The sequence below is a fragment of the Photinus pyralis genome, unplaced genomic scaffold (genome assembly GCF_008802855.1).
Source record: "Photinus pyralis isolate 1611_PpyrPB1 unplaced genomic scaffold, Ppyr1.3 Ppyr1.4_LG4, whole genome shotgun sequence".
Classification (NCBI taxonomy): Eukaryota; Metazoa; Arthropoda; class Insecta; order Coleoptera; family Lampyridae; genus Photinus; species Photinus pyralis.
The window spans coordinates 49,975,916-49,999,398 of NW_022170511.1; the positions used below are offsets into that span (position 1 = coordinate 49,975,916).

The 23,483-nt window shown below is 34.5% G+C and overlaps 1 protein-coding gene across 1 annotated transcript; it reads left to right on the forward strand.

Annotated features, from left to right (window-relative positions):
- The first annotated feature begins 504 nt into the window (after window positions 1–504).
- Window positions 505–19,871, forward strand: LOC116168313 (retinal homeobox protein Rx-A-like). Its single transcript, XM_031484070.1, has 5 exons — window positions 505–1,157; window positions 13,053–13,291; window positions 17,112–17,169; window positions 19,181–19,392; window positions 19,441–19,871. The coding sequence occupies exons 1-5, from the start codon at window positions 530–532 to the stop codon at window positions 19,621–19,623; spliced, it is 1,320 nt and encodes a 439-aa protein (XP_031339930.1). The 5' UTR covers window positions 505–529; the 3' UTR covers window positions 19,624–19,871.
- Window positions 19,872–23,483: the final 3,612 nt, after the last annotated feature.

Below are 23,483 nucleotides of genomic sequence, written 5' to 3' on the forward strand. Positions count from 1 at the left end.
TTCATTAGTTGCCATCTACGAATATCTTAAACTCAATCGAAACTACCCCCAATATTTTAATAATTCTGTTGGAGGATTTAACGCTTAAAAGTTGCAAAGTTTTTGATCGTAAAAGTGTAATAATATGCGCATCAATATTTAATGTAACGCCATATAATTGTCGAAAATTTACATAATTGCAACTCCACAAAAACAAACTCTAAGAAATGTCGACTATTTAGGATAAGATATTGACTTATCTTATGCCTATAAATAAAATGATTCAGTGTACATTTTACGTAATGTTTCCTGCCCTCTATTTTATCTTCCAATAGGGATGCAGAAATAGTGTATCTAGAGGCTGGCTTGCTTTTCAAACATCCCTTTTGGTTACCAACGGGACGCCCGTCGCGACGCCATAGCAACTAGAGAGTCGTTACATAGATTGATATGGCTTCTGAATGTTTCGTGCTAAAAGTGTAGATTTCAAATCTACCAGTTTCGTATATGCCGACGCTGATTTAGTCGTAACATCCCCTAAATAATTGTGATGGATAAATTAACGCAATTTGTCTCTAGGTCATTTGAAACTAGCACTAGTGTCGTAAGCGCAGAACGGTGTTTAAACCTAAGTTCAAATTTAGTGAAAATTTACCCACAATCGGAACAACAACTGACGGAAAGTGCAGTCAAAAGTGAAGAGCAATCAGTGTCTGTAACAAAAACGTCGCAAATGGAATTGGATATATCGGTCTCAACCAACACAAATCTTGCGCCGGTTGCTAAAAACTGGTTAATTTCCGATATTTCCAAACACTGCGGAATTGATCTAACCATAAATAGTTCTCATTTAGTTTACAACACCTCTGTCGGACTAAGTCGGTCCTCCATGGATTTTCCAATGCACGATACAAGAACAATTGAGAATAAACGTTCAAAACAGTCCGTATCGCCTAGTTACCCGAACAACAATAAGTGTGTTAAAAGCAGTGAAGATAAAACATTATCGCCCAATAACAGTTGTAGTTCTTCACCTTCTCCACAAATCGACTTAGAAGACTCTAAATCATGTTCAGAAACAATTAACGCCGAAAGTGTACAGGACAATAAATATTGTATTAACGATGTTAAGGAAACTCAGGATAATGTTGGTAACACGGATCAGGATAGAAGACAATGTAAGTTTAATTCCTGTATGGCTAATAAAGGGTAGGTAATGAAAGTGGAAAGTACTGCGACGCTATTCAATTCAATCACCAGTCAATTTTAATTACGGCGAAAGAGTTCAAAACAAAATGTTTTACATCATACACATTGTTAGATATACTCACTGAATGATTCAAAGTTATTGAAAATGATCTGACATTTTAGGGGAAATCTACCCAATTTTCAAGCAAACCAAACACCTTGTACGATTTGGTACAGGCATTACGACTTTTTTTACTTTAGAGCATTGATTGTTTAGTTCGTATAGTGTATAATAATTAGACTCTAGATTCAATTTTTATACGAATCTGATTTTAACGTAATCATCGGCTTTTGGTGCCCGATCAAAATTTTTGTATAGTGCATCTACTTACGAAAATCGACACCGTTTGATATTGAGTTAGAGATAGCAGATAAACATTTGCAATAGTCATAAGGTTATAGTACAGTCTTCTTCAGTCAGTATAATTATATAAACCCATAACGGGCCATCTAACTTAAAGATATATGAAATAAACCTTGTTCTTATTACAAGCTCTTTTCAATGTTTATTTAGGATTATACAATTTTTTTTTACTTTTATGCTCACAATGTTTTAAGTGTTACCTAGTTAGTTGTGTAGGTACCATACGTTTGTCAGTTTGAACCATGTATCAGAGTTGTGTGATCAGTGATCACGTATAGCCAAGTTTTTCACATTTGCTTCAAATCGTAGGTTTGCTCAATTACATTTTGTACATTTTTCCTACAATATGCCACTACCAACAAAATGAAATATGTGCAATTAATTGAGAATCATGTGAACCTCAATAGGTTTTTAGTTCTAGCTAACCAACTAACAGCGGCAATAGTTATTAACAATAACCTTGAAAAATAAATGTATTGGACAAGTTTATTGTATTTTTGAATGAAGGTTACACACACATTCTGTATTAAAAGGGTCATTGTAGTGTAATTGATAAATCTTAAAAGGTTTGACGTTAAAACCTTCATTTATGTCCGACAAAGGTCGAACGGTGAAATTTTAATTGATGAACTTCGAAACTGATTTTGCGTTTTGATCAAACTCGAGGTTGGAATACCCGAACTCTTAGCTTTAACTGTTCGACATTTGAATCTTCAAATGATCTAATAAATTCGTCCGATAAAGCTCGAATGGTGGATTGAAGTTCAGAAATTCAGAACATAAACTGAATTTAAACCTAAATTGATATCGTTGAACTGGTCGAAGTTTTGAAAAGTTTACGGTTCGAAATTTTTGTCCACTCTCAAAAGTGAAATGCAGCACTGAACCCATGTTCTCTTGGTTTTCTATACATTCAAAGTTCGAAATATCTGATATCAGACATTATAATAAAACCTAGGTGCAACCCCTGAGCATATTACATGATTACTTTCTTTTGTATTGCAAAAGTACCGGTACTTTGAAGTTCAGACTTGAACTTGTAGTTGAATTTTATGTTTAAGTTGGAACCCAAACATCCTCATTAACTCCTAATTTAGTTTGCAACTCGAACACCAACTTTAAGTTTGATGATCGAGTTCAAGGGGATCTTTTGAACTATTTTGAAAGATTAAACCGATTTACACCCGTCTTAACATTCAATCGTAACATTATACCTGATTGGAAAAATTCGGTTAAAACCTCTACTTTTTTTTCTTTACGCATTGTTTTAAAATTCATAATAATTCATAATAATAAAGAAGCATTACAAAATGGCTATTGCGAGGTAAATATCGTATATAGTTAGCTGTTCATTTTTCCAAAGAAGACGTTAAATTCGGCTCACTCCACAATTTATGTATGTACCCTAGTTTTCGAAATTCCAATCCTTAAAATTGTATAAGTAATATGTAACCATTGAATACTCGTTGGATATTCAATGATGTAACTAAACTATAATAATTAGATTTACATTATCTCTCCTTCTTAAACAGTTGCATTTCCGTTTACAGGAATAAACAGCAACTTTTTAAATTACGGTTTGTGTAGAAAAAAAATTCCCCCAAACAGTCCTTTGGGCCCACTGATAAGTTCTATGGATTTGCGTCGATCTAATTTCATTTTAATTTCTAGGCGAGGGTTTATGTTAGGGTATAGAAACAAGTAAAAATTGTGCACAAATCTTGTGCAGATAAAGCGCATTTTTTAAACCGAAATACCTTAGTAAATAGTAGGGTAATAAGGCAGTAGCTGCTGCATTTATTGATGTTCACCTTCTTGTTAGATGATTAATGGGGATGGGATACATAAACATTTAAATGCCGCTTGGCGTACATTCGAAATCTACGCTATATAAATTATAATGCAAGAAGAATCAAGTCCTTGGAGGAATTCTCTTAAATGTTATTTTTCCCTTTGTAGGTACTTTCCTCAAACATTTTCGAAGTATTCACAATCAAATTTTCACATCGTCAGGAAATGTGTCTGGTTTAGAAGTTGCACTTGCTCTTTTGACACTTTGTTTTCAAGATATTCGCTTAGACCAGGGACTTCATCATCAATTCTGGTACAGATTTTTCTAGCAAATCCAGTTTGGTTTAGCTGCAATGTCAAAGTTCCCTGAACAATGAACTTTTCATAATCATAGTTAACATGTGCTGCATATTAATTTAACAAAGTCAGGTGCTTACAAGCCCCACAAGTTTTTTTGATGGTTATTGGTAAAGTTTTTCATTTTTCCTCGAGCTTTGGTGTCAAGTCCGGAGTCCGGGGTTCCGATGAGGAAATGACACGTTTAGGTGATCTGCTTCTCATTTAAAATTTAGAGTAGGTTGTGTAATTGCAGAGTTAAATCATTAGCGTGTCATCCTAATGGTGTAAGAATTATTTCATTATATTGTATTGTCTTCATACTTCCACTTATAAGTGGGAAACTCTGAGACATGGTTGTAATACGTATCAGATGCAATAAACAATCTGAAAAAGTACAAAAACAAAACTGCATAAGAAATTGACGAAAACTTGCGGAAAAGTTGCAATTAGACAGAATTAATGTTACAAACTTAATTTGAAAGGTGCTGTCGAATTTGCATTGATTGAAGAGCTTCCGAGGCGTTATCCTTATAATAACTTTTTCTAGTTTGAACTGATCTCTGTTAAACGAGTTTTGAAAATGCAATTATGAAATTGAAATAGCTCTCAAATAGCAAGAATGACAATGAATATGAGAGAACGTATACAGAAGGATTCAAGAAAATCTCTCGCGTACAATATAAGGATTGGCATAACTTGAATGTAACCCTTAAGGCATAAGGAAATGAAGGTTCGCAAGTTTGAAAGATTATGAAACTGTATTTAAAGGTAATGCTCTCGTGAGTCGTATTTCGTGTGGCAAACAATTAACTAATTGTAATGTTAATTGAGAAACCTGTAAAAAAACTTTCAAACAAAACCTCCTAAGCTTAGATGCTTCAATTAAGAAAATGTAATTAATTAATGTCACGGGTAGAAACGCCGTTGAGAAATTACTTAGGCGTGAAAATGTTGAAAAAGCCTAAAGCTGTTTCCGTAAGTAGATTGTCTTTCTCCATAAGTGGAACGAACCGTGACAGAACCGTGTAAGAAGGAGGAAGAAGATAGAGTAAGTCTTCCCTGGGGAGGAATTAATGCCGACAATACCCGTATTTAATGCCGGTCCCGCCTCCGCGGGGTAATAAAGTTATAGGGAAATAGCGCCTAGATTAATTTAATTCAATTACTTTAATGAAGATACAAAATGTGTAACTTCATTCAGATAAAATGGAAAGCTGTGTTTATATATACGCCCCCTGTAGGGTGCTACCCTGAGTTGTATTTAAACATTGTCGCTATACGATTTTTCCATTCGATTTCGCTTATATTCATTATCACCAATTTATATATGGCAATTGCTTTAATTTTCGATTTATTAGGTTAATGGATTTACGCTTTTCTCGCATATAGAATTGATCTCAGCACGCCCTTACATTTTGTCCGACAATCGTTTTAACCAAGTAGTAAACGCAAATAGGAAATTCAGGCATCAGGATTCGCAAAAGTTCTATGCCTATAAGTACTTGTCAATCTCACAGAACAGAATTACCAAAGATATAATTACTGCGACTGCGGTTAGTTTATTTATATATTATTTAAATTGACAGAACTCTATAATATGCTATTAAAGATAGAGCCAAAGTTCTCTCACCCTCAAACCGAGATAAAGACGTGAAAATTAGAACGCTTCCTTTTGAAATTATTTCCCATTTTTTTGACACTTGATATATGAGTACAACGGCCATCTTGAATGTTTTTTAATTGCAACATAGTACATGTGATACGTGTCATTAGAAAGCTTATTTCTATACCCTAACGCCTAATTCTCTTAGGATTTAACAATAAAAAAACCGATTGGTATCTACACTTTTTATACATATATGTATAGGTACCTAAACCTCAAAACTTCCAAGAAAAACCGAAAAAACTGTTTTTTTCGTTTTCTATAATTATGTTTGCGAAAAAAGTCGTAGAGGTCTGAAATTCGAAGGAGACATAGATTTTTTGTTACAAAAAAGAATTTTGTGGTGAGCCGTTTGCGAGATATTCAAGACTTTCTAAAAACCACCTCTTCTTCAGGGGGACGAAAATTCTATTTTTTTAAATCGCACAGAACAGCGCGAAGTAGGTTTCTGAAAGGACTGATATTTAAATAATTCCAAATAAAAAGGTATCATTCCGATAGAAAAATTTCAGGAAAATTGCTAAAAATTGAAAAAAAAACAGTTTTTTGATATACACGTTATTGATATGCTAGCTAAATATATTTTTTATAACTAAATGAACGTGTTGGATTCACTTGTCTTTAATGTTGCTAACATATTTTCGTTTTGCTTCCTTTAGATAAAACATCTTTACTTGTTTTTTTTCTGCATTTCTTCCGCAATAAAAACAGAAGTAAAACCATATTCTTTTCCTTCTTGAACAATTTGGTTGCCTTCCCTGACTCTTCTGCCTGCTGGTTTTATATCTAATGCAACTGCGCTGAGCCTGTTGAACGTTCCAGGAATTATGAATAGAAGCCTCATGAAGTTCATTCAATTACTCAAATCACTTCTTGCTTTAGCTTTGGCAAATTATAAAATTGATTTTGTTTGTATTTTTTTCTTTTATTGTATTTTAATTAATACTTTTTGTGTTAACAAAAAAATCAAAATTTTCTTAGTGTGAATTTTTTATGATGTGGCTCGTATACCTATGTGAAAATAAATAATTATATTACCATTTGTGTAATTATAATAATGATAATAATAATAAAATGTGTGTGAGAGCCTGATATGAAGGGCGGCTTGTGGAGAAGATAAACAAAATTAACCAAAGAAACAAACATGCATGAAGTACCTACCACAAATATTGCGGCCCTCGGAATAAACGCATTTTTCCTTAAAAGTGAAAAATACTTACTACAAAAATTACATTTCTAGCAATAAACGGATTTTTATCTTAAAGTGGGTTTTCCTGAAAAAATTGTAATTTTTAAACGGAAAATGACCAGGATTTTATGTGATTTTAAAGGGTCGCCGGTAGATCCTGTGGACAATTTCAAACAAGGAAACAAAAATGTTACCACCAAAATTGCAGCAATCGCAATAGACGTATTGTTATGAACAAGATACGAAGAATCGCATACGATTTTCACTAAGAGATTTTTTTGCCACTCAGCTCGTATTCGGAAACCAGATTCCGGCTCATATTCAATAGCACCGATCCTTGAACTCGTAGAAATCGATTGGCGAAGGTTTAACTTCGCTATCTCTTTTCGTGGTCGAGTTAACGAGGAAGAGACGGACAGACGGAGAGACAGGCGGACAAAACCATCACATAGGTTTTTTTCCAAAAAAATCCTCTAAAAAGTAAGTTCTTAAAATTTGTATAATTTGTATTTTCTAAAACAAAAAAGGGCCATACTTTTATTGCATGGCTTAAGACCACCCTGTAAACAATAAAATAAAAATATATGAAGTTTTTTTTTCTATGAAGTGTTCCATCTTTGAGTATAAGTAGTAATAATGTAGTAAAGAATTTCAGGTAGGTACTCAAGTAAAATTTTACTTGAGTATACCTACCTGAAATTCTTTACTACATTATTATATATGAAGTGTGTTGAAGTGTATTTCTACCAACCATAGTCCTCCTCCTCGACCCCTTATCGTGATCGGATATAATTCCTTATCTCCAGAACAGATTCTCGGAGGAGGGTACTCACAAGGAGCGCTTGGGACGTCTGTAAGAAATAGCATTTACTAAGCTATTTCGATTTTAAAAAATTCTCTTATCTATCTATCTGCGCAATAGTTGTGCACAATTTGTACCTGTTATACGTAAAGTCATTGACAAAAGTAATGATCGTCAAATAGGTAAATCCTGCAGCACACTCAACCAATATTTGAATATATTGTGCAACTTGGAAATGCGAGCCAACATATTAAAGTATTTCCTCCTTGCAAAACCGGCGGAGCCCGATGTGATAGACATGTTGGTTGCTTATTCTGCGAAGTTTACCTATTAGGCAATCATTACTTTAGTCAATGACCGTACATGCCTCTGTTTTGCTAAACACATTGAGCAGCAATCTGTAAAGAGGTGTGATATCCCCCCAATAAAAAGTATATTTCCTACCTCATTGCCGATTAACTGAAACCCAAAATAGTTTTGGTTTCATCACCAAAAAATGGTATAATTACTTCCCCTAATATTACTTTCTCGCTCATTTAAAAGAAAACCGAAACTACCTTTTCTCCATATAGTAAAAAAATCTTATACAGTTAGTTTTAACTGCGTTAACCATTAGTAACTTATAACTTATTATTATTTAGATGATGATTTTATCAGAGATCTTTTATAAACTGTTAACTGTAATTGGTAACTGTTGCTACGAAATTTACCTTTTTGTTTCTATAATACAGTCCACAGCATCTGAACAAATCACGGATGGTTTTCCAATTTTCTGCCTTTGTAATGCACAAAATTTAAAACTAATAGCGTCACTGAATGAATGAAATCCCATGAATAGTGTGTTGATGAAGCCAACTTATTGTACAATTTACATTCCTTCTTAGGTTTAAAATGCATTTTCAGCTCATATGCCCATCATTATATTTTTATTTTGTAAGTAACCACTATACTATATTTATACTGAGCCGTTAGGGTAGGAATTATCATTTGTTTTCATTTTCTCGACGTGTATTCTCATAAATTTACAAATACCTGCTGTAGGTAGCTTACTCTACCCGTATAAAACAAAAAGAAACAAATAATAGCACGCTCTTCTAAGTTTTTAATTCGCCTCGCCCGATAAAAAACGGCGAAACATATCTTTTATTTTCAATTTTGCTACAAATTCCTTTATTTTATTAGGAGGTAAATAAATGGGGGAGCAATTTGCTCGTTGGAATAAGCCGAAGTCATGGGCACTATCAGATTAGCATTGATTGCCGCTACATCGATCGGTTTACAATTCATAGCGCGGGATGGACCCTCGAAGCAAGTCATTCATGAGGGTATTTATCCTAAAAATCTGACAACTTTGTTATGTTTAACGAAGTGTAAAGTCCAAACAGTAAGATTTAAATCTGTTATCCTATTTTCATTGCGAAGAATTAATCCATTTAAATGTGTGGCTGTAATACACTTACTTGTCTCACAGTAACAGGGGTTAGAATTGAAAATGAAAACCAGAAGTGTGGAGATGTAGTTTGTTTTTCGCGTTCAATACTTTTAATATAGAAAAATACGTAACAATCAAGGGATAACCATTCGAAATTAGTAGGTAATCGATTCAAATTAGAAAGCGTTTTCCTTCGACATTTATTGTAAAGATCCATGTTTGTGTAACCATTTGGGTTTTCCCCATATCTTATTAAATTAGTAAAGTGGCAAGCAAATTTTCAGTTACTAGAAAGGTGGTTGGCCCGCTAGCGAGGTGGGAATGAATATGTGAATTTAAGAGTTTGCAAATTACGTCCTCTTATAATCGATGGGAGACGTAGGCGATTTTCCTTTGTTAATCTGTATTCAATCCAAATAGATCAAGGAAGCTTATAGTTGTTTGAAATAAAGAAAAGGAAGACAGAGTGTTCATGGCGACGTGAAGAAAGGCATATATGTGAGAAGGACTGAAAAATAAAATTCACCGAAATCTGTTGGTCACAAAATAATTCAAAAGATTGACAATTTGAAACTAGCGGAACGTTATAGAAAAGCTAAGAGCAAATTATGGCAAGTCTGCTATGAACTAGTTTGAGTGTAGCTTTTGAATTGCATATCAACAATACCTGAAAGAAGTATGCTGGAGGTGAAAGATGGAAGGTCCGGAACCGTGCAAGAATGTGGAAAAAGAAATCAGAACTAAGAGTTTTAATCAAAAATCTTATCTGACGGTTCTTTTCATTCGCACGTTTTTGACAAGGTAATTGTTAGAGATTGAGCTTGGTGCTTCTTTTACAACTTAGGAGCAAAGTGTTACAGGATGCATCGAAAAATAAGAAGTTTCAGTATTAGCACAAATATATCGGTGGTATCGCGCTTGCTATAAATCCATTGATTCACAAATAAAGCTATATGGCACTTATATTTCATCAAAAAGATTGATTTAGGGGCAGCCTGTAGTCCTCGCCACTCAGCTGAAAATACGCTCACATGAGCCCACCTCATAGTTATTTGTACTGTCATTAAGACAGATACGAATTACCCCTAAATCTAGCATTGTTTAGTACCGTTAGAATCAGGGGCGGATTGGGTAGCGGGCCAGATGGAATTGCATAAGTTACGGGCCATTAAAGTATTAGTGTGTGTGTGTGGGGGGGGGGGGGTTGCTCTGAGGTGCACCACAAAAACATTTTAAAGTACTCCTTTCTCGAAAATAAATTACCATACAGTTTTTTTTTAAATTGCAGCTGATAATTAAAAGTAACAAAATATACAATCCACACGAGGTGCGTCGCCTATCATTGTATTTCAGCACTTTCATGCTAAAAATTAATAAGAAAAAGTGTTTTCCCGAGAAATCTTGGTGTAGTTGATTTTTGGAAAAAAAGGAAGGTTATACACTGCCTTTTTTTGAGCCCCGAAAAAAAAATTGTCTGAGATCGACCGGAAAAACATTTTCTTATAGAATTTGGCCCGTAGAATCCATAATTTCAAACAATTTGAAGATTGGGCTACTAGTTCTAAAGTTACAGCCCTTTTAATTTTCTTTCGAAATTGGTTTCTAGTCTATAACTTTTGATTGAGAAGTCTGATCGAAAAAGTACGAATTGTATTTGGATTCTACGCACCAAAATTAATAAGAAAAAGTGTTTTCCCGAGAAATTTTGGTGCAGTCGATTTTTGGTAAAAAAGGAAGGTAAATAACTGCCTTTTTTTGGGCCCCGAAAAAAAAATTGTCTCAGATCGATCCGGAAAAAAAATTTTCTTATAGATTGTGGCCTGTAGAATCCATAATTTCAAACAGTTCCAAGATTGGGCTACTAGTTCAAAAGTTACAGCCCTTTGAATTTTCTTTCGAAATTGGTTTCTAGTCTATAACTTTTGATTGAGAAGTCTGATCGAAAAAGTACGAATTGTTTTGGATTCTACGCACCAAAATTAATAAGAAAAGGTGTTTTCCCGAGAAATTTTGGTGCAGTCGATTTTTGGTAAAAAAGGAAGGTTATACACTGCCTTTTTTTGAGCCCCGAAAAAAAAATTGTCTCAGATCGTCCCGGAAAAAAAATTTTCTTATAGAATGTGGCCTGTAGAATCCATAATTTCAAACAGTTCCAAGATTGGGCTACTAGTTCAACAGTTACAGCCCTTTGAATTTTCTTTCGAAATTGGTTTCTAGTCTATAACTTTTGATTGAGAAGTCTGATCGAAAAAGTACGAATTGTTTTGGATTATACGCACCAAAATTAATAAGAAAAAGTGTTTTCCCGAGAAATTTTGGTGTAGTCGATTTTTGGTAAAAAAGGAAGGTTATACACTGCCTTTTTTTGAGCCCCGAACAAAAAATTGTCTCAGATCGACCCGGAAAAAAAATTTTCTTATAGAATGTGGCCTGTAGAATCCATAATTTCAAACAGTTCCAAGATTGGGCTACTAGTTCAAAAGTTACAGCACTTTGAATTTTTTTTCGAAATTGGTTTCTAGTCTATAACTTTTGATTGAGAAGTCTGATCGAAAAAGTACGAATTGATTTGGATTCTACGCACCCAAATTAATAAGAAAAAGTGTTTTCCCGAGAAATTTTGGTGTAGTCGAATTTTGGTAAAAAAGGAAGGTTATACACTGCCTGCCTGCACCACAAAAACATTTTAAAGTACTCCTTTCTCGAAAATCAATTACCATACAGTTTTTTTTTTAAATTGCAGCTGATAATTAAAAGTAACAAAATACAATCCACACGAGGTGCGTCGCCTATCATTGTATTTCAGCACTTTCATGCTACGACAAAAAATGATAAATTCATTGTAAAACACTTCAATTAAAACAGAATTTTTTAACAACCTAACATCAACCCCAATATTAGAGAAACGTGTCAATAATTTATTAATAGTGCAAGAAACTAAATACAGCACATACTTATAAATTTCCAAAGGGCCATTATGATCTACAGGCCAGGTGGCAATCGCCACCCGCCTCCCCGTGCCAGTCCGCCCCTGGTTAGAATCCCTTTTCAAAAGCACCGTACTAGAGACCTGTTAAATTTGAAAAATAAAATTACTCTATTGCACCCACACTCCCATCCGCCACTCTTAAACACTATACCCCATATCAAAGGGGCATAATTTTATAGAACTCTACGGAAATACTTGAATTTGGATGGACTCACCATCAGGACACAATTTCAACATAAGCGGTGGCGCTAGTAGAGCTCGTTTCAAACATGCACTAAGATTATGAGACCGACACGCGTTATGTAGACGCGTAGAAAGTTGCGAATGTTTATTCCATATCTTTTAGGTTTGGTGTTACACATGATGTAAAATAATAAGAGGTGCGTGAAGTCCCTACTTGTTATATAAGCACAAAACGAATCTAGTTTGTAGTCGATGATGTAAGAGAAACGGAAACTATAGGCTCATTTTGTTACACTTCCGCAAGTTTTAGTTTTAGTAGGAAAGGCATTTATTTCAAAACGCAAGACAAACCGTAATAGATACGAAAAAAATAGTATCAAGAAAATAGTTATAAGTTATCCCGCGAGATCATGTCTATCTTCAGCCGTTTTTAAATAAGTATGTTTTACGTAATGCATGATTTGCTCTGTTTTACATTTTAATAGCAATAGTAGTACTGAAATCGGAATTTTATGTAAATATAAAGTTTCATACCGTTTTCAATGCAATTTTAAAGGGTTACTGCTCTGTAGTAGCTGGATTGTAGGATTGAAGTTATACGGTACCATAACATTTTAATTGCAACTCTTTCCCGCATCGATTTGACTACAAACATACATTATACATATTTAATGAAGCAGGCTTTCTAACTATATACTAATTTCAAATTTTGCGAATCCATCTTTGATGCTTCTCAACAGCTGAAACGGTTTCCAATAGGTATACTTCAAAATGTTTAAATGTCATTTCAGTCTTCTCCTTGGGTACAGTGTCCGCTCTTCGCTAAAATTGTAGTAAAGTTATTAAATTTTAAACCGAATCTTAAAACTAAAGCACTTTGGGCTAAATCAATTAGTTTTCATAAGGATAAAATCACTTTTTCATTTTGAACGCGTACGAAATTGATAGGTAGAATAGCGGGTTGAAGCGAAAATCTGAAAAGTATAGGTACTTTCCACTTTCATTTTAGGCTTTCCATCTTTAAAGAGGAACATGCTGATCTATTTTCTAATAACGTAAATTTTTTGCCATAGTTATAACAAGCGACGAACACAATCAGGATAAAACGGCCGACGAAAAGCTTCATTCGCAGAAACATTCACCCTCAATAAATAATGTAAAGTCTACCACGAAGCAAAGAAGATCGAGAACTAACTTTACTTTAGAACAACTAAACGAACTGGAAAGATTATTTGACGAAACGCATTATCCCGATGCATTTATGAGAGAAGAACTTAGTCAAAGGCTGGGGCTTAGTGAAGCTCGAGTTCAGGTAAGGGAATGCAATTAAGATAATTAATAAATTAAAACTAGGAAGGGGTTGATTTGAGTAGAGCTAGAGGGAAGTAAAAACCGTTAGCGTGAACAAATCATTTAAAGAATGTGCATAAACCGTTATTATATATACTTAATTGCATAATGAAGTTTGAAAATAGGCAAATGATAATTTCATTTCTCGGTTGTTTCTCTCCAAATTCAACTTACTGGAGCTGGTAACAAAACATTACACGGGGCCACAATACCTAAAAACCTAGCCTCATTGCTGTGAAAAAGTTATTAATTAAAAGAAAAATTAAAGATTATCTCTTAACCAGTGTATTTACTCAAAAAAGCTGATGTGATGTGAAATCAGTATAGAAAAAAAAGAGCTGGCAGTTACTAGGTATGTAAAAGTGTAACCGCTGTTCCATAGTAATTGCCCTAAAAGGCTGGCAGAAAACTTTTGATCGTTTCAAGTTACGCAGTAAGGGTCCTTCAACTGAAATCTACTTTTTTATAAAAAAGTATGTAAAACATAGCAAGACGGAGCAAGACCCATTCAAACGCTATTAAAAATATTCTTGAAAAATTTATTGTTCTTTTTAATCTAGAGTGAAGAAGATATTTCGCTTTTTCACTTATCAGAAACAGAAACAACAAAAACTGAAACAATCCACTCAAATACCACAGTAAATGAAGCAAATTTACAATAAATCAACTAAAAGGTTTTAGTGTGGTGTCTTGTTATTTCAGCGGCCACAAGAGTTCCAACAGTTTTAGTCAGAAACTGAAAACTGATTTACTTCAATCTGCAGGTATCTAGCGACACGAAATATTAGCTTTTTTTTTGTATAATTTTTAACAAAATGCAGTGTTATGAGAGTTACAGTGCCATATAAATGTATGCAACTTTTTAAAAATGCGAATACAAGCTGTCCAGTTCGAAATAAAGAAAGGTTGTAATGATAACTTCTAGCTGCAGCTACTTCTATAAGAAGATATCGGAGACGGGTAAAGTGGTATTTATGAAGAAATGTCCAGGAAATGGGAGATTTACGGCCTCAGGGCAAAAATAACTTTATTATAGGTAATGTTACTGATTTTAAGGTGGCGTTTACATAGGAAAATTGGAAATTTGTTTCCACAATAACTGCCGTCTGGGTACAAATTTTTGGTTGAAATAGCCTTCATTCAAATATATAATGTTCCGACATTTGCATGAAACAAAAATTATTTAGCTAATTCCTGTACTTTCGCCATTATTTAGGAAAGAAGTTCTTAAAAAACTCCCATATAAAATATATATCTTTCATTTTTATCACACACTGATAATCATTTGTTATCAAATTTAACGTCATTCATACGCTTAAACCCTTAACAATCATCGGTCGTTAACAGAAGTTTATTTTTTTTACCTCGAAACAAAGTTATTGAGGAAATAGCAAGGCAACTTTTGCACTATTTGTGAACGCCACCTTAAGGAAATGGATGCAGGTTAGACGAAAATTCAGTAGGAGCTCGACGGCTGCGTGGAAAGCAACAAGGCGACCTTGCATGGATTGCACCAAACCAACATTTTTCGACAAATGATTGACAGATCTGAATCCCTGACCGTCTATACAGAGCAAAAAATTACATTTACTTATACTATGAAGAAGCACAATCTCAACACCCAATTCAGAAGCATATTCATATACGGCATACAAAGATCAGGACTACCCACTTCAAAGTTCGGGAGAAATTCCAGGCTTACAGTCACTCGAATGCAAGCTTTAATGCCAGACAATCACTTGTAAAATGGCATTTAGATCAGAAATGGTTCTAATCGATTAAATCACTCCAGTTAGTAATGTTGTGCTATAATATGAAAAACGATTTGCCCATCCCATGTTTAAAAAAATATTCATTGTCAGCTTAAATAGAAAGAAATTACTAGAACACTAGAACCCACATGGCATAGCGAAAGAGTCTAGTCAATTATGGACATACGTAAGAAGTTTGGTACAGCTCGAATGTGTTCCTCACTAACAAAAGACCTCAACCATCATAAAATTGGGTAACAAGATAGAGGATGAAGTCATGATCGCATGCAATTACAATCCCTCCCGATAATTATGCCTATATAAGAGCCGATCATTTTAAAAACCCGGTGATAAAGTTATTAATTGCAAAAAGTTATTATTCCCTAAAGGAATATTTAGAGGACACATTATAAAGAAATTCGCATATGTATGTCAAATTGTTTTTACTTGTTGTTTTTTGTGTTGTAATGACATATCCCACAACGCTCTAGTTCAAGGGACGAATCAAAATTATTATCAACTGACCATTCGATGTAATACATTAGACAGTTTAGATGTCTTTACCCCCTCTTCTTCGGCTCTACAATCAAAACGCTGCACTTTGAGCAGCAATAACGCTTTCTTTACATCTTTTTTTCGAAAGTCTTCGATACAACACTTATTGCTTGTTGTTCATACGTCGTTCAATCTTGCGGTCCACATCCGATATTCTGTTCTGGTAGATGAGCCAAACCCATGAGCAATTATTTGTAAAACCGTTCTCCCCAAATTTGATTCCATCGTAATTTTGAAAACGGGCGCGCGTAAAGGATATGCAATTGTGTGCAACCGGGCGCACACAATGCGTAATCCATAACGAAATTTTTTGCTTCCTAAAATTGAGGGGCCAAATTTACACAGGTTAAAGTTCCCTATGGCCCTCATACTCAACTAAACATTTAAACTTTTTGACATTATGGAATCTCCTTATTCCTTTCAGATACAAGTGAATATCAAGTATTCTGTTAGCGTCTTAAAGTCAATATTTCGTCTTAAAGCAACACTTCAGCGTGACTAAAAAAATTGAAAAATATATACATAAATCTCGTTACTTTGACAAAAAGGGTGCGTAATATTCTAAACAGAAATATGACAAGAAAATATACAAGTAGGGCAAATATGCAGACAGTAATGAAAAGGTATTTAACGAATATGACTTTGATGAATGGTATAGTTACGTTATTCCAAGGCAATGGATTTCCATTCCATTAGAGAGGATTAAAATAAATTACTCTAGGTGCGTTAGCGTAAGTGGTATTAAATAGGGAAAAGCTAAAATTTAAATCTGTAAAATAAGGTTTCGGTTTATGGCTACCCCTAGCGTCATTCCGATGAGTACATACGCAACACTTTAAATGACGTAAGGAAGGGCTGTTCACGTAAGGGACGGGTTCGAAAGAGAACATGCTGAAGGCGATGCGATCAAAAGAGTTGGTAAATTTAATTAATCGAGAAACCTTAATCGATTGCATCGCACATGTATCGATACCAACCCCCAAACAACACAATACAATCAGTCAGTCGTAATAGCCAAACTGTGTCGTTAATCTACCACTTAATTGTTTCTATTCCCATTCCCCGCACATCATACGTATTCATTAGGAAATTATCCGCTAGTAGCAGCATTAGCTCGACTAAATCGTGTGGAACCGATGTCGCAGAAGAAACACAACATATATTTAATGGGATTTAACCATCGGGGAGAATCGGATTTTTATACGGCCAGTTCGAGAGTGATTGAATTTTATTGATTTGTTAATGGTCACAGTGCTAATGTCTTCTGTCCTGCTCAAAAAAAGAGCATTAAGCCAATATTGGTAAATGTCCAAAGAAATTCTGTCACATATATTTTCATAACTTCCTTGCTTTATATATGCGCTGCTTGCGCTTCTAAAGGCGATCAGGGAGTTCCTTACAATGTACCAATTTTCATGTACAAAAGTGATTGATTTGTGCATAATAAAAATTTAATTGTCTGTTTACGTTTTCCAGGTTTGGTTTCAAAATCGGAGGGCGAAATGTAGGAAGCACGAAAGTCAAATGCAGAAGGGTAAGTTCAAATGTGCCCTCTATTTTCAGGTGGTTCGGCGCAGTTTCAGATACAGCAATACTACCTCAAATTAATAAAAAACGATATTGGGGGTTGGAATAGTTTATAAACGAAGTTAGATTTTTTGGGAAATTTCCATCATGTAAACTGCAGAAGTTCCAACACCTCCAATAAATTTTGAACATATAAAGTTATACTTCAGTACATACCCAAATATGACGTCGAAGATAAAAAAAGGGACAGGCTAGTGTAAAATTAGGGCTCATTTTGAGTAGGAATAAATAATGACGAGCTCGAACGGAAAATAAAGAAAACATGTGTTTTAAAATTGAATCTTTTCATCGAAAATAACAAGCGGATTGAAATGCCTGTATGTTTACTTCATATTTTAAATAAGTTAAAGTGGCGTTAACCCCTGTTTGAAAATGTAATTTGGTCAAATGCATAGGGGAGCGTGCAGTGTTGATGTGAGTGCTTGGCAGTAAGTGTAATTTAGTGTCCTCCTGGGTGTGTCCGGATCCTGGACCAGTCATCTTTCGCGCCCGTGTTTGAATGACTGAGCGCCGTAAAATTGCACTCGAGGGGAATTATTTGATTTGATTGAAAACTTTCTCTTACCAGCATTTTTTAACACAATCTTACATATAAATTCGATTATTCACCGCAGATTTGTTAGGGGACATAACCCATGATATATTCATGACTGGTTAGAATTATGAGGGTCGAAGCTTAGTTTAAAGATGATTTCTGTAACAAATTGCTGGTACTTCGAAATAATTTAATATTTTAACTAAGATTTACGACTTTGCATCTCGAATTCAAATACTCCAGCACTGCAAATTAACGCGACATTATTTCGCAGTGATTATAAACTCTTTAGCGACGCTCTCCTATATACTATCCTTATTTGCTTTAAATCCTTGTATTTGTATTCCAGTCTTATTTAGTGCAAAGACAAGACCACTTCTTTTTATGAGAGGAAAATAGAGAAGCTATTTATTATATTTTTACAATAATAGATTTCGTTAACTAAATATTTCGCATGTTTTAACACATATTTCAACTTGATACTAATAACGAGATTGTGCATGGATTTTTACAAAATAGGGCATACGGGTGACCACATACCAGTGGCAGTCGAGCGGCGAGTATTTTACTATTTTCGCACTATCCTCTACCACTTTAAATGAAACCTCCCTAGAAAGTGTTCTTATAATCCCCTAAGACCTCCCTAGTAACCGTTTCAGAAAACTTCTTAAAGATATCCATTTATGAAAATCTTTTCTGAATTCACCTTATTGCAAGTAAGTTATTATAGACCTCGCTCGAACCATCTCAGCAAACCTCCATTGGAATCTGGTTTCTCAAAGACTTAATATCTTCCTAGAGATCTTTTTGAAAGACTACTGTCAATTTTATTAGAAACTTTTCTGTATATTTGGGAAATTTAAGAATTATTCTTAGAAATCTTAGAAAGATTTTTTGAAATTTTCCTACAGAAGAAATTTGAAAAATCTACAAGAATTTAAATGCATAATAATTCATTCACATAAAATAATTCAAAAACAGTTTTGCACTTCAACTTTTGCCACATTTAAATGCATAATGTACAGTGAAAGACAAGGTGGAATAATTAATTTAGTAAAAGGAAAAAATGTAACTTGTTAGCTATTGAGAACCTGATTATTATAGTGCTTGATGGATTGATGGGATCGGTAATTGCAAGAAAATAGAGTCGGGCAACAAACACAATGCTTAAAGCTCATCACGAAGAAGCTAATAGGTATAATAACCTTTTTGCATATTGTTCCGAGTTCGAAAAACACGATTCTAGTGCATACAAGAGTTCCACAGCACTTTAAGTCAAAACTACGTACTGGACTTTTTAAAATGTGTAATTTCTGAACGTATTCACTTATCCAATGTTTAGAAATTGAAACATGTTCCATAAGGACGATTCACAGTTTTATAATGAATCATATCGTGTAATGAACTGTTTTTCTTGTTTCAGGGATAATGTTAAGTAATCACAGTCCACCTTCAAGCACGCCTTTGGAACCATGTAGAGTTATACCATACGTAAACGTGCCTGCACTTCGTGGTTTACCGATTCAACCTGGCTCAATGCCTTTATCAGGATATGATCGCCTTGCTCCAACATCGTTTCCTCAACCCGCTCCATTTTCAGCTTTTGATTCGGCGTTTTTATCGGCGGCACATCAGGTTGGTGCGTTTTTTTACAGTTAATTTAATTAATATCCTATATTTCAGTACGCGGCAGCGGTAGCGGTCGGTGGTGCACCCTCGGCCAGTATTTTGTGTCACCCGCAGTATCCCTTAGGATTAGCAGCACTGGCAGCCGCCCATAAAAATTCGAGCATCGCCGATTTACGTCTAAAAGCGCGAAAACACGCGGAAGCTTTGAGTTTAGCGGCACGAGAAAAAATTGAATAACTGTTGAATAATCTATACGTATTTAAGTAAAGAGAAAATACTTTGTTGCATTTCTATTATCATATGTATCCAATATTTTAACGTTACCTACTGAATATCTTTCGTCTTTATAAAACAAACAATTTGCATATGCAAAGCGACAATTCGACAATATATTTTTACTTAAACAATGAAGTTTTAGTATACTAGTACATTCACGTCACAATTACAAAACCAATTATTCGTAACCGTAAAACATTTAACTGTAATTTGATTAAAAATTAAACGTACTTGTTTGGATAATGCTTCTCTCATTTTATTAAAAGACCTCAAAATCTCGTTTGTTTTAATTGAATGAAAATTACTCGAAACGTTCAGAACCGATTTTGTCTTGGAAATGCGGTCGTGATCAAAATTAGACCTTCCATCAAATTCAATTTCAGAATTACAGGTATGACACATTTGAGATTTGATTGCAGGCGTCACAGTAAACTTTCAAATATAAATACTAGAGATATAGAATAAGGGACGGTTTTTGTAAATGAACGTCATGTGGAATCGCTGACCCTTGTTTGAACAACCACTAGGCAGCCGCTAATTCGATTACGTCCAATCAACGAGCGGGATGTCTGTAATTGTTCATGACAGGCACAAGTGCAGTGATTCCGTACTAGATTAAACTAATATGACAGAACTTCCATCTTCAATTATCGGTTTATTCTTTTAAGCCAAAATTAGTAGTTTAGGTCCTTTTGCATTCTTAATTAATTTGTGATGAAATGTCAGATTTATTATTATAAAGATCTCTCATGTAACATTCGAAGCCTACAAATGTAGATAAACTATTAGGTAGGTACATTTGAATATATGTATTTATGAATCCAATGTTTGGATCTTAGCTGTTTAAATGCAGAAGTGCCAACACGCTCACATTATTAGACGAGTAGGTATAGGTACACACCAATTCAGTGTTGCCTGTGTAGTAGCATATTCAATGACAGAAAAAATGTCCTTTGCTCATTATTGATACATACAACAGAACAATAATTATCCATACAATGCATCCTAGCTTCCAAAATCAATAAACTATAAGTATACAAACTGAGGTGACGGCTTTTGCTCATTAATGTGACGCTATATGCATTGGAACGAGTAGTTACAAAACTTAGTTTGATTGCTTGAAATTTATAACATACCTATGCATAAATTGCACTGCTCCATCGTAAATTAACCTCACCTTACCAATCTCATGGGATTAATATTGTTTGTTCTTAAGATGACTCGGAAAAGCTCACTCAACCTCTACTAACACAGGAAATCACCGTCCAATCTGGTCGATAATAAAAACCAAAATTGACTAAATGCTTGAATATATTAAATCATAAAATAATTTCTTCTTCTTTTTCTACATATACCAATATACTCATCCCCTCTTTTTTTATTTAGGGTAGTATATTATCCAAAGAAAAGTAATCAAAACTCTATGAGTTTGGCTGCATTGTAATAATTAATTCTCTAAATGATCACTTTTACAGCTAATCCTACTTTCGCTATATAATGATCTTGGCATAAGGATAACTGTGTTGAAAAATTTAAAATCTTATTTTCTAAAGCGCTAGCATAATTTTGTACCTAAATGGGAGAAGCTTCCAAAATTAAAATAAAGTAAAATTTCAACTCAAGCAAATATCTTCCCCCAGTTAGGTCCAATTAAAACACACAGAAAACATAAAACGTATTTCTAACTAAAATTGACCACCACAGTAATTTAGAGGTTCCTTCTTCCTACATTTAACCTACTTAATTCGATAAAATAGACAACTTATGGAAAGCTCGTTGCTATGGTTGATATATAGAGTTCCTTTTCTATGGCAATTGAAAAATGTTTACGTTTACTTCTCCAGATTAATAGGATGAAATCAAATCGGTGCAGTATGTGATCTCAGCTTTCCCCACTTCAAGGATATCAGCAGGTAAGTTCTTAACTACGACGCGAGTGAACCAACGTGCAACAAAGTTCATATTCTGAAATCATCTCCGCACGTTGCATTTGAACGCGTGCCTTTAGAAAAGTATATCGAAAGAATATATAACCAAAATTTATAAAAATTGCTGTGGCTAGCCCAGATACCACCGGCATACAAGCGCATGTGCGATTTTGCCCTTTTATGTCTAAGAATATGTGTAACAAATTTCGTTCCAATCGATTCAGCCGTTTACCAGGAAATGAGAGTACAGACGGACTGACAGACCGACAATAATCAAAATGGTGTTTGATTCGGATTCCTGGTGCTTCAAAACCTGTATTTCCCTCAAAAATAGTAGGGTGTCATTTTTTTATCCCAATGCAATACCCCCCTTACAAACGAGCGGGTGGTACAAATGAAGCCTACAGTTGTTTACTGGCAAAACTTAAACCACTTGATTCAGTAGTCACGAAGGAAACAGTAAAAACATTGCGAGGTAGATTTTGTAGAGAGAATGAGGAGAAATTATTGTAGAAAACTTCATATCTTCATAACTTCGACAGGTAGCGATCAAATAAAGTTTGGGGCGATGTAGCACTTCTCATGATTGTGGTCTTTTTCTGAATGTAATATAATTTAAGAAGCTCCTTGCAACATTCTTCCCCCATCCTGAATTTCGCCAATCGTCAGGTTGTGAACGTAGTTCCTTCAGTAAATTAATATGGGAATACTGCGTTTCTTTCGCCCAAATCAGATGTTTACCTCTGTTTTTGGTGGTAATTTCGTATTGTTGCACACTTCTTTTTTTTACAAACGCCACTGACATTAAATATAGGCCCCCCTGGTCAACGCCGACTTCATTTACTTGCAGAATGTACAAAAATTTGCTAATAAACAACGTACGGAGATGATTTCAGAAAATTTTCGTGCGTCTCTAGGTATGTCTGTGTCTGGCTTAACAAGTAAGTGATAAATATATTAATTGAACTGATATAAATCCATTTATTTAAGAACCGTTTTAAATTTAATTTATCGTTAATAGTGTAAATATTAATACTTAATTTTAAATAAATTAAAAATTTAAATATATGACATATTAAATTCACGTGCGGTTTATTTTTATATATCTACAATGTTGATGTGTCTTTTCAAATTCTTCACTTCGTCTAAAGGTGGTGGCCGTTTGGCACTACTGGTACTTTAATTTAATGTTCTCCTTGTATGTAAAAAGTTGCTTTGGAACAAAATTTGTTTAAAAAGTTTATTTATTTAAAGGAAATGCAATCCTAGGAATTTGTGAATCAAATTTGTTTTAGGTAGCTCCAGTCTAGTGGTCATCCTAATTACCAGTACCTATGTAAATGTAAATGTGAAATACGAGGATCCCACCATAATGATTATATCCTTATTGGCACAGTGGCGTACGTAAAAATGTATTCTGGGGGGGGGGGGGGGGGGGATTAAACAAGTTCGTGGCACATACAGTCACCCAGTGCGTACTAGAAGGGGGGGGGGGGGTAAGAAATAGAAATTGGGTTGCAGGTTGCTGATGCTGGTAGTCATTTATCTATTTATTATTGTACAGGCGAAAAAGATTAGATTAGAACGGTATTTTATTTCTTACTGCTGACAGGCCCCTTTATTGCTTTTGCTTTAATTAGTCAACGAAAACTTTGAATAATAGGTATATTTATGGGCAAAAAACCAATTTCGACAAAAAATTCAAAGGGCTGTAACTTTTGATCTAGTAGTCCGATCTTGGAACTGTTTGAAATTTCGGTCGATCTGAGACAAATTTTTTTTCTGGGCAAAAAATGGCAGTGTATTACCTTCCTTTTTTTTACCAAAAATCGACTGCACCAAAATTTCTCGGGAAAAAACTTTTTCTTATTAATTTGGGTGCGTAGAATCCAA

What these genes read in the sequence shown, in the direction of transcription:
- LOC116168313 (XM_031484070.1), top strand. Translation starts at nt 530, where the DNA reads ATGGATAAATTAACGCAATTTGTCTCTAGGTCATTTGAAACTAGCACT. An exon ending in GGATCAGGATAGAAGACAAT is followed by an intron (nt 1,158 to 13,052) that starts GTAAGTTTAATT and finishes TTTTTGCCATAG; the next exon opens with TTATAACAAGCGACGAACAC. An exon ending in TTTTATCGGCGGCACATCAG is followed by an intron (nt 19,393 to 19,440) that starts GTTGGTGCGTTT and finishes CCTATATTTCAG; the next exon opens with TACGCGGCAGCGGTAGCGGT.